Source organism: Bombus vosnesenskii, unplaced genomic scaffold (genome assembly GCF_011952255.1).
Source record: "Bombus vosnesenskii isolate JDL3184/JDL3185 unplaced genomic scaffold, Bvos_JDL3184-5_v1.1 scf7180000013298, whole genome shotgun sequence".
In the NCBI taxonomy this organism is placed as follows: domain Eukaryota; kingdom Metazoa; phylum Arthropoda; class Insecta; order Hymenoptera; family Apidae; genus Bombus; species Bombus vosnesenskii.
This window is the reverse complement of record NW_022882948.1, coordinates 439,079-451,137: the sequence shown is the minus strand read 5'-3', so window position 1 is coordinate 451,137 and position 12,059 is coordinate 439,079. Positions and strand designations below refer to the sequence as shown.

Genomic DNA, 12,059 nt, shown 5'->3' with positions numbered 1-12,059 from the left:
ACGCAAATGAATTGAAATATTAATATTCTCCTTTATTTTCAATTTAAACGTTACACGCAACCCTGTTAAAATGTAATCCTGACATGGTATCAAAGTTGTTGCGATATTTGACATTTTTTTTCGTATTAATTAAACGTCCTTCGCTCTTCTCTTTCTTTCGTTATGCTATCTTTTAGAAGGAAGCTCGAATATCTTAAGATTGGAATCGTCAAAACATTCCGGGGATTGAAGAAAATAAGTAAAAAGTACTTGTTTTCTTTTGTTCTGCCTTTACTGCCGTTTGTTTATCTACAACCTCGGTCGATACTAAGTGACCTATAGTCGTTGGAATGTAAATTCCATTTACTCATATTCGAACCAAGCATCGAATAAGCGAGCAACGTTATGAGCAAAAAAAGTCTCATTTTCGTATGCAAAATACATTTTCTTCCTAAGGTATTATATATAGCGTGTCCATTGCTGATAGTCGAAGGAAAAAGTACGAGCAAATAGCGATTTGATGTCGGCTAGAAAAGCATGGAACAAAGAGGTGTATACTTCCCATGTATTGTAAAGATACAAACAAAAGTTACCTTCATAGTCGGTGCTCTCCAAAGTCTTCGCAAGGCAAAATAAATATCAGCACCATACGATGCCCACCTCGAAGTCCTACGACATTTGTCTCAAACATCTTCTCGTATCGTGCACGGTTTTGCTCGAGATGTTTCCAGGTGAAACGAGCAACGCTGTATATTGCCTATTAATATAACATATTGGACCATCGCCTATAAATAACCTGTTTTTTTTTTTATATTTATCTGCATTTACAAAATATTTACTCGTTACACTTGGCGCGTCTCGCCTTGTGCATACGTTAAGCATATCGGACAAATTGAACTTGATACAGGCTCGCATGAATGCAAATCGTGTGAAATATTACTCGCAGAACCAGTTTACCGTAGGCAACAGTACGCAACTCTTGCATTGTGTAGAATTCCGATTACTTAATCGGGCCACATTGACGAGATATCTCGCGGCCCGAAGTTGTTTGACGTTTTCCACCAGATATCTCGCGTTTCCTGATATCGGCCCTCCCTCCTATTTGTATTGCTCGTTCGATGGAAAATAAAATCGCGCACGCTATGGGAGTCTGAGTTAGGTTGCACGGTGAGAATCGAAAGCGAATGTTAGCACCTTATAAAAATATCGCTCGTATAATATTGACTTATCTATCTACCTATCTACTTACCTATGATTTTTACTATTCATTCGTATTTCTACACGCTTTCTATCTTTTCCATGAATTCCCAATTTATGCAACGTACGTGCGCAAGTTTTGAAATATATTTCGTACCCTCGGTGCATCGAACACGCTCATTTTTCTACACTGTCGCTGTATTTCTGTTCCAAGCGAACGAAAAGATCGCAGATTATACGGTATTTAACCAGCTCTGTCGTTCTAAGGCGCGAGTTTTTTCGTAAGCGCGTGAAACAACTTTTCTTCTAATCGCAGGTGAGACTAGATTTGTATAAATTACGGCTTCGAGTCATTTCGTGTTAGACGACATAAATGGACGATACGAGTTCCAAATCAGGCTTGAGCTACTCGCTCTTGATTCTTAATTATTAATTATTTATAAACGTTTAGATTCTTCTCTTACAATGAAAATCGTCGCTTTCAGTTTCCTTTTCGTGTATATAACTGATTTATATCTGGCAATCTGTATATATTTTATACAACTATTTTATTTCATCATCCATACGCTACGTGTGTTCGTGGATATACACGAAACTTATCTCCAACTTACAAACTCGTTTAAAACCGATACAGCCAGTACAATTAAATATATCTTCTGCGTAAATTGAACGTAACAATCTTTTCTATAATTATTGCTACTTAATACGATATATCTAAATACACGTGACACTTTGATCGTTATAGTAATGTGAAATGTTAATTCAAATGACTATGGGTCACCTATAATCAAAAGATATCAACGACGAATCGATATACGATTAATACTAAACGACAGAATTATAATCGTATGGATGTTACATCCATAAAGGACGTATAAAATTCATTTGACGGTCAGAGGTTAATATTAAATATCTTGTTCGAACTTATTGCTTCGTCCGATCGTATGTGTTTCACGTATCAAGTATTATCCTGTCGTAAAATAAACTTTCGTTCAGCCATTCGGATTAGGAACGGGGAACGATTTCCTGTTCCCGGTGGGCTGGCGTGTTCGTTAAAAATAATTAAATCCGAGCTGAAAGTCGCGCACCCTCCGCCGTTTCGAAAGAAAGAACCGAGAAAACGAGATTGCACTGCGCGTGTGTATTTTGGTAACGAACCTCTCCGCTGGAATTTTCGCCCTTTCCATTCCATTCCGACGAACGGCACTCATCTCGCTCGAATTCATTCCACTGACTGCGTGAAATAAGTTGGAAAATTATTTTTTTCGCCTTTCAGGCAGAATCGTAGACAATATTAACTGTCATGTGGTTGGCCGTTTTTCTTTTTTCTCCAAACATTGCTCAGCTTTCCTCCTTTTTGGTGGAACTTTGTCCGGGCTTTTTGTTCAGCTTTCCCGTTTCAAGATGAGTCGCAGGATACGATACTTCTGGTTTTTCAAACTTTAAATAGAATCGATCGAAATTTTTAACGACACCTCGGTATTTCTTTCGACAAAAATATTTTCTTTAAAATATCTTCTAAACGTTTTCGCTCGAAAAGGCGAGAATATTCGAATCGAACGCGTAGATCGTCGTCTATATTTATATTTCAAAAGATCGTTTAGTTCCATTTAAAATAACAAGATAGCATAGTAATATATAATACTCGTTTGTATTATTTTATCTATTATGTGTAACGCGATAATCAAAATTCTACATTGATGGGTTCTTTCAATGAGAAGCATTTTTATACTTTGTATCATTTTTTATGCAGATTTTTTTTCTAACAAAAGTAAAGAACGTTCAACAGCATACTAAAAGGGCTGCTGATACATTCACATCGCCGTGCGAATATTCAGATTTCTACCGCGGTATTAAAATTTATTTCCTCCGGCATGTGCTTTCGCTAAAATTCTGCTGGGAAATATATAGTACATAACGAGCGAAAATGTATAATTTAATGCAGTTAAAAACCTCGTATTATTAAAAAACGACCAATTCGTTGGTCCACTAAATAACGGTAGTCTAACGTCAATACCAGTGAATGGATATGTTAATTTAATCTCCATCCAATTCCATCGAATTCTTAACTCATTCTTCATTGTATACACCTTGATAAAATTACGCCAATAATTCCATGTGATTATCCAAAGACGACATATCCCGTGTAATATCGCGTCCGTTCCCCATTAATTATCTCTTCATATATCTAATGCCGATATTTATGGAATCACGTCATGGCCAGAGCGTAACTTCAAAGAGTGAAGTAATCGCACTCGCTGCGCTTGTTTTTATGTAACTAACCTTCGCCTCCTGTCATCTATTCCCATTCACTGTACGTAACAGGTAGAAACTGATTCCTCTCGTACAACTTTCTCGGACCATCTCTCGTTCATAAATATGCCAGCACTTGTGTCAACTTGGAGCGTATAAACAATATACAATGTACGATGTGTACAGTATATAAATGTTACTAAAGCGCAGGAATCAGTAACGAATTAATAATGACTAGTCTGTAGGTGTTTTATGTAAACTCAAAGTTCCTATGAACATTGCTAAAGAGGCGAAACTTAAATATTGGATAATTTCATCCAGCAAATATTGGACAAAAGAAAGAAGAAGTGTTCGTGGTAAGATCGAGGCGGTAAATATACAATTTCTACTGGAATTATGTCGACAAGATTTTCGCTGCGATTTAGAAATGACGACTATCCAATAGCGAAGAAAAGATCGGTTTTCTTAATATTTTTCAAAAAATTCTCGGCCATCTAAACAAAGGTACAAGGAAATACTGATATTCTCAATTGTTTCTAGAAAAAGTAGCTATTAATTTCGATCGCATTCGTGTGTTTGGAAACTCTTAAACGTATAAAAAGGAGAAGTCTACAGCGGGCTTGAAAATGCACAGAATCTTGTCGTAAAAGGCTATTTACCGGTAAAAGACTCGATCGTATTTGTTCGTGGCCGTGTTAACGTTAACGCGTTACTTTCCTTCTCTTGATCACGTGGTTCCAGGTGTCCAAGGTGGACAGTAGAAGGGGAGGAAAAAACGTGGATGAGGATCACTGACGAAGAGGTTTCTTTGCCCAACGACGAGAAGTGAACGTGGTGATACGAGAAAAAGGAAACCGGAAAGTGGTGTGGTCTGTGTATTTTAGTAACGAACATTCTAAGCGAAAAACCTCGCGTTGTACGTCCGAACAAAGACGACACACGATTTTTGGCGGCCTACGGAGCTTCGCCTTCGAACACCCTCTGCATTGGGTCATCCTAAAAATAATACTGTTTCCTTTTTTTCTTTTTCTGAGAGTTAAATTTAAAACGACGGTAGTTGTTACTATCCGATGGCTTAATAAAATTGGAATAGGAAATTTAGTAGCAAACTGTAAATTTAAATGTAGGCACCCTATATCACTGGCTGTCTCAACGAAACTCCAGCCACTCCGAAAACGTTGCAACCCGCATTTATATTTACGCATTAAACGCGTCGTTCCTACCACGAGCTTCCTTCCACGTTTTTCCCTATATATAACGAATTATATCCGTTTCCGAGTTCCCTCATTTGAAATGCTAATGGATCTTTTACACGAGGTTTTTCGAGTGCAGCGAATAACATCGTCGCGAACACGTGAACAATGTGTATACATATCGTGTGTTGACACGTTGCTGACTGGCTGTTTTACGTAAAAACTAACACGTGTCATCGGCTAGCTAATGCAGAACAACTTAGTTCCAGTGATATAACTTTACTTGCAAGTGAAAAACTCATGCATAACGTTAAATGTGCCTTCCAATGGACAAAAAATGCGATAAATTATTTATCCAAAGTAGCAAGATGCAAGTGTAGATATGCAGATATGACAGTTACAAGTTTTAAATAAATCATACGCGCGTTACGTTCCATTTTTACCTACTGACATAATGACCCGAGGTTTTAGTATAATTCTAGAAAAACAATTCACACGGCGAATGCAACAGATTTCAACATTGTATCGTTCAATACGTTGAATAAAGGTACAAAAAACGAAACATTATCTACGATGAGCGTTTCGTTCCAATTTCACTATGATAACCTCTAGACATTAATTGGAAGGGAAGAAAAAGAGGGAAGAAGAGAAAAGAGGCACGAAAATAATTCTTTTACTCTTTCTTTTCGCTATTACCTCCTCTACGGGTAATAATACCCTGTTCGCGTCTCGATATTCGTAGCAATATATTTTCTAAAATTCACTCGAACGATGAAAAGAATTCCGCTTAGAACTATATTTGGAATGGTAGCGAGAATTCGATGAGCACATGTGCCCTTGTGGCACAGTGTGACCTTAACGTTATAGAGCCGTGCCAGATCACAGACGTATAATCAGACAATTATGCTCATAATAATAGGCCGGAATTCTTCGTAACCGAGCCATGTAGAGATACGTAGAGATGCCGGCCGAGGGACTATTTACCTAGGAGCCTTATGGGAAAGTTTACGGTCGCCTGGCCGCAAAAACCAGCGTGCAATTTCGCGACGTCGAAACGTCCTTTGGTTATTGTGACCCGTGGGCTCCTCTCGTTCGCGTAAATGCACACGTGAGAATAACTTCAACCGGTTCCCTCGAATATGCTCGACTACCCAGCCAGCATCCTGTCCAAAATAAATAATCACGTGTAACTTGATAACGTTGAATCTCTTTAATCATTGTGCACAGAGGTAAGGAGCTTGTTTATCCCGGGAGTTTATTTTAGCTATTACATTCGGTAGTTACAGACATTATTAAGAGGCTAGTAGCGGTTGACATTTATTTTCGTGTTTCTGTGAATAAATATCAATTGACTTACGTATCGACTTTGTCTCGCAGAACCTAATATTAGAATCACCAAACCGGTGAAAAAGGGCGTGATCAGGTTCATAAAGCTCGATATACACACTGCGTGTACGTTGTAATATCCAATGATACTCTGTGACACATTATAGCGACAGTTTGCGCTGAGCACGTGTCATTAATTCATACGTAACGTCAGAGCGTTCTTTGCAACGGAGAGGTTAGCTCGTTATGGCCACCTCTCTAGCGTCGCCTGGTTTCCATGGAAACGCAGACACGCCGAGCGAGAAGAACGACTTGGAAGTGACGCAGGCGCGTGAGGTACGCTGATCAGCGTTGGTTACTATGAGCAAGTTCACGTGTGACGCAATTCCTGACGGCAACTTGTCGTCTTGTTCGCATCAGAAAAAATGATCGCTGGTACTGCTAGGACGTGAACGTGACGCGTGACGCTTGTACACATCGGGCTTTAACCCTCGTAGAACGGGATTGCGGAAGTAGAGTCGTTTCCAACCTATTACAGAATCCTGTCATTATGTTTCCTGATTTGATCTTAAATTATTGTTAATTTATTTTATGATACAATTGGACAAAGAAATTTCAAATATTAAATAAATAATATTCGTTCTAGGTTTAGGTTAGTGAAGTTAATGCATACGTAAAGTATAACTTTGCATAGAATAGAGATTTTAAATTTCCTGCGGCTAGAATTGCTTATGATTATTGCCTATTATGTTTTTTTAAATGCAAACAACGTGACATTTGAAACTCTTTCATAAATTTTGTAAATTTGCTTATGAAATTATTCCGACTCTTGGAAAATTAATGACTTCTTTCGCAAGTTAAGGTTATTGACTAGTAATTAGTTAATATTTATTCATTATATCGGTCTCAGCCATTATGATCATGATTATGGAGTAATCAGCTGACTTGTAGAGTTTTACCTGTTTTATATATACCAAACTTGTTATTTGTATAATATTATGCATGAGATTATTATGCAATTATTAGTACTGGTTGCTCATCACCTTTAAAATTCATTGATAATATTTGTTCGATTGTGTATATGTACATTGCAAAATACAAATACGGTGTGTGTAATATTTTCGTTGCAACAATATCTATATGATTTCAAATATTGACATTAAATGTTAAAATTCACCGTTGAGGTGAAAGAATCCCAGTCGTAACCAAAAAATACAAAAGGTATGCAGGTTTAACAATGCATGTAAATTTGATCGAGAAATTCGATCTTGAAAATGCCGTTTCTAAATTGCATCCATCCCCCAATTTGTTAAACGGAGTTATTATCTCTGATTCCACGTTTAAATACACCGCGAGCGTACCAAACAAGGTTGCAAATGTATCGAACGCGCGCGATCGATAGTCGGATGTTTACAAGCTTGCATTAAAACGATGATGGTCGTTTCGTGCGGTCGATAAGCGATATAAGTAAATGCAAACTGTTCCGGTGTAAAAACAAGCGCAATTTAGACACGTATAGAGAGTTGGCATGAATTTACTTCAATCTCTTGAATCGTTCGTTTCTTTCAAAAAGAGAAGGGAAAAGAAAATGATGAGTTTTCTATAAAAATGTTCTGCCTCGTGGTCCCTTTCTATCCGCATACCGCGAAAGGTATATTAGAGGTTTGCTTGTAAATGTTCCCGCGAAATTTCGCTTCATTTATGAGAGGAGGTCGTGTGGATTAAAAATTAACGAAAATGGGCCATAACCTCTGTGTTATTCAAATTATTGGAATTCATCTATGTGCTGTACGAATAATTTAATAAAAACAGGAAAAGAAGGAAAAGAATTGTGTGATACGCAACGTTGCTTTAGTTCTTTCATGATTATGAATCTATGAATATATGTACATATATCAACTACAAAAATGAAATTTACCGCAGTAAAAAGAAGTAATACCTTTTTTCGTTACATTTCTTATATTTTCTATATTATCTTATTATTATCATATTTTGCTCAGCCGCACGGTATACGCAAATAAACTTTTTACAATGGTCACGTTTTACTTTACGTTTACAATGGTCACGTTTACACTTTTGCAATTAACACACAGCGTCCCATTTTCTTCTTACATCTTCTAATATTTAATCAAAAACGCTTGAATGTCTACAAAAAAAGTATCCTTTGATAATTCTGCTTTAGTCCACGAACAAAATAATTGTAAAAATGTAATCGAAACTGTACTGTTCTATACTCGACTGTTAGAGATAGAAGAATACTTAATAATGCACGTATTAATATAACTTAAAAAATTGGATGCAGAATTTTTCTTTAAATATTCACGAAATGTACCTAAATATTCAATGACAGTGTATAATAAATAAATGTAGAGACAATAATATAATAAATTACATATTCACAAAATTTACCTTAATAGAAAGCATACGTATTATAAAAATATAATACAATGTGAAAGAATATTTATATCAATAAAATAATGTGCAAATTTGATAATATAAAGCTTCGTAACAAATAACTATGTAGGTTAGGTTTAACTTACAATATAGCCAAGTCTAGCGATACCAATTCGTGTAGTAAATCACATCGAAACCATCGACAAAACTGCCCTTCACTCGAGGTTAACAAATCAAAATAGTATATAAAAAAATAAGTATACTGCTAGAGGCGACGAACGTTTCACGGAAAGCGATCGCTAACCATCGCCATTTTTTAACACCGGACCTCTCTATCCATATCTGCTGAATCCACCTGATCGTTATTATTCCCAAGTGGATTTTAAGAAAATAGAATATTGTAGGGGGTTGCGTCAATAGAGTGTATTATTATTACAGAAAATTAGAATGTTTTACGATACAACTAAAATAGTTGTAAGTCGACGCTTTTAATTACAACTGTGGACGCGTGTCGCACATGAAACTGATTTTGCTTGTTATATGAGTATATGGTGCGCGACGTGATTACTCTGGCAAGCTCTGTGCTTCGCTTATGTAGGTCTTGGTCTTTTGTGTGACGTTCTCTTTCGCGCAGAGTAGCGAAGCAGTAAAGAACATGCGAGAAACAGATTAGCAAACGCAAGCCTCTGCATCGCGGTAATTCGGTATAATTTGTTAACCTCTCTGGGAATGGAATTTCCATTTTACGCATGCGTCTGTTTCTTCTTCTTTCACGAGTTCATTCGGTCAAACTGATTTACATTAAGTAGCTTTTGAAAACTATGTACAGTAAACCTTGTATAGATGCTCGAAAGAAACGAGATACAGTACAAGTTTATTGTATATATGTACTTCCTAAGTTACAATCTATTCTTGATATACAGCGGCTACAAAAAGTATTTGTATTTATTACAGCAATTAAGTCGAAGTATATTCAGTTTCGTATCATTTAGTAGAAATACTGTGAAAATGAAATGTGAAATCAGGCAGAGAAACGCTTCAATGGGAAATAAGAGTATAATGTACAAATACGTTTTGTAGTCACTGTAAATTCATGTTATGTACGTTAAATTATAATCGTAACTTAACGACCTAGATTTACTAACAGAGTGATAAGGCGACTGCTTTAGTGTGGTCAAAGAAATGTAGGAGATAAGGTTGCTCTCTTTCAGAGCGTAGACAGCTGTAGTACGTATCGTGACTCGTGACACAGACGGGGTGGATGCATCGGGCGGTGGCTTGTCAACGAGTGTCACGGTACTGTTCTAAAACAGGGCCACTACGCATGCGCAATTCCCCTATCGGCTCGCGTTGTCTCTCTGCGTCCCTCTGCCGTAGTATTACTGTCGTTTCCCCCTCCATCCATCTTCGAGCATCCCCTCTTTCATGCTCTCCTAATCCCCGTGTGCCCTTCGCGCCAGTCGCGTCAGTTGCGTGAGAGCCTTTAACGGGGGAGGTGCTACTTAGCACTTACCGTGCGTGGCACCCTCTCCTCTTCTAATCACTGCCATTAATAGTATATATATATATGTATATATACACATACACATACACATATATATATAAATATATACATATATGTATAATCGAAGGACAAAGTAGAATATATCCGTGGCAACAAAGAAGGAAATGTGATGATGCGTGAACTGTGACACGAAAACAGCGTGCAGTTCGCGAAGATCAACGGTACGTGTTACACGACAGATCGACAGGAATAAAATGTGCCACGGAAAGGGAAAACCGTAAGTGTTCTTGTTTCACGGAAGAAGAGAGCATCGGACCTATCGTTGTGTCCGTTGTTACTAGTGCTGTGCTTCGCGTGGCGAAGCACACGGTCGCGTTTCTTCGCTTCGAACACGCATAGTGTATTCATCGTATCTTTCTTCCTCTCCCACTTTTCTCCTTCTCTGCCTTTCGTCATGTTCGTTTTGTGCATCGACACGTTTACTGGCTGACGCGCATCCGACGGCCTTGTTCTCCTCTGTGTTCTTTTCGCCTCTGTTCGCCTCGGTGTACGTTAAGGAGGATAGCGTAATATGTCGCTATCTGTGTGACGTCGTGACTGAAAGCGACGTCTTGGATCCTATGCACGACTCAAACGCGGAAGTCGGTGAACTTGTACATCTGGTGTCCAGTGTGATATTTCTCGCCTCGATCTCGTTTCCCATTCTGTCGAAGAGGATCCTCCTGTGACGCGTGCACGACCTTCCAAGAGCGTACATACGGCGTCTTCCTGGCGCTGATTGAGATTTAAATTCCACGGACCTTGGGCGATTTAAATGGTGAGTGAACCGCTCGCTGACTCGCTGCGTGCATCACTGTGTGTCGTGGTTGGCACGCTTGCACGTAGGTACACTACCGGCCATAAGTATTAGGATCAAGTATTAGGACAGCCACTCGTTACATTCGTCGAAAAACTATCAAATTTTATTGTCTAGTATTTTACATTGTACGACACTCTAGCACATGTGATGCAAACAACGTAAGAGATTTATAATACAACAAGCACAAAATAAAACCAATGACAAGAAATTTGTGTTAAATACTGTCCTAGTACTTAATCGGCCGTAGTATATATATAGATACAGTGGCTCACGAAAATAGTCGAACACTTCATGATACACAGCATGGATAATAGTTTTAAACAAAATGGTCTCGCTGCATATTGTGGCTTTATGGTATAGTGAATAATCGACAGCGCAAATACTTTGGTGATGTTTGCGAAATATATGCTTCCAACGAATATCTTGTAACGTCTATATATATTTTTAGATCTGATCTTGTCAATGTGTTGTGTGTGTCAATGAGATTTCAAAGTGTTCTATATGATATGTACATAAAAAGTTCCTAAGAATATTCGAATATTTCCGTGAGTTACTGTACGTATATGTACGGAAATAGGAAGCGTGTTTTCCTCGATGATACCGACACGGCGTTTGGTCCAAGATTGATCGTCGTATGTGCGTGCATGTGTGCGTGTGTTGTTTAACGGTGCATCGAAAGGCTCTCTGACTCGTTTTCCACCAACGGACGACATATCGGCCTCATTTTATGCTCGGATTAGGAGGCCGAGCATGAAATTTTTGTCGAGTGGTGTACGATCGATGCCTCGGGGACGTTTCGTATACGCCCTCGACTCGTCCTTTGACCCTTAAACGAGCAAGCGCCGTATGCATCGAATATAGAACACTTTCCTTTCCCCAAATTTCTTCTTCTAATAATTTACCTTTACAGATTAACTTAATTAGAACGCGATAGAGACACGGAGAATGTATCGTTGTACAATATTCTAAACATTATATAACTATATTTATTGAACTTTCTATTAGTATTAAAACCAACGATAGCTAGATATTAATTCAATTAAAATGTTATAGAGGCGTAGAATAATATATTGACATAAAATTGCGAATACCGTGTAATACCGTTTGCTAAAGTTTATATCAACACCAGAATTACCGTCTAAGTTTACATTGCAGGAATTAGGATGAAAGGTATACGAGAGAACACGCAGTGAACAAAAATAAAGGACGTATAGTATTTTAGAAAAAACTATTCCAATTTCCACAAATGCATCTTTGTAGACTTGTAAAATTTTTACAAAAATTTCAGAATATTCATTATTCTTCTGATTTCACCATTAAATTTATTTCATATAAAACGATATAACGTTTTACA

At 37.8% G+C, this 12,059-nt stretch overlaps 1 protein-coding gene across 4 annotated transcripts in view; it reads left to right on the top strand.

The window, feature by feature from the left end:
* The window catches only part of LOC117233677 (histone demethylase UTY), a 146,614-nt gene that overhangs the window by 18,270 nt on the left and 116,285 nt on the right, over positions 1-12,059 (top strand). Inside the window, exons 1-2 of one of the 4 annotated variants that reach the window (XM_033494186.1) lie at positions 9,814-9,897; positions 9,974-10,123. The exons of 1 other annotated variant lie outside the window; for it this stretch is intronic. In XM_033494186.1, the coding sequence (XP_033350077.1) occupies positions 10,101-10,123 (23 nt within the window). In that variant the 5' untranslated portion in view covers positions 9,814-9,897; positions 9,974-10,100. Of the gene's footprint in view, positions 1-9,813; positions 10,664-12,059 lie in introns of those variants that run through there. 2 more of the 4 variants (XM_033494184.1, XM_033494187.1) reach the window with 2 other exon arrangements.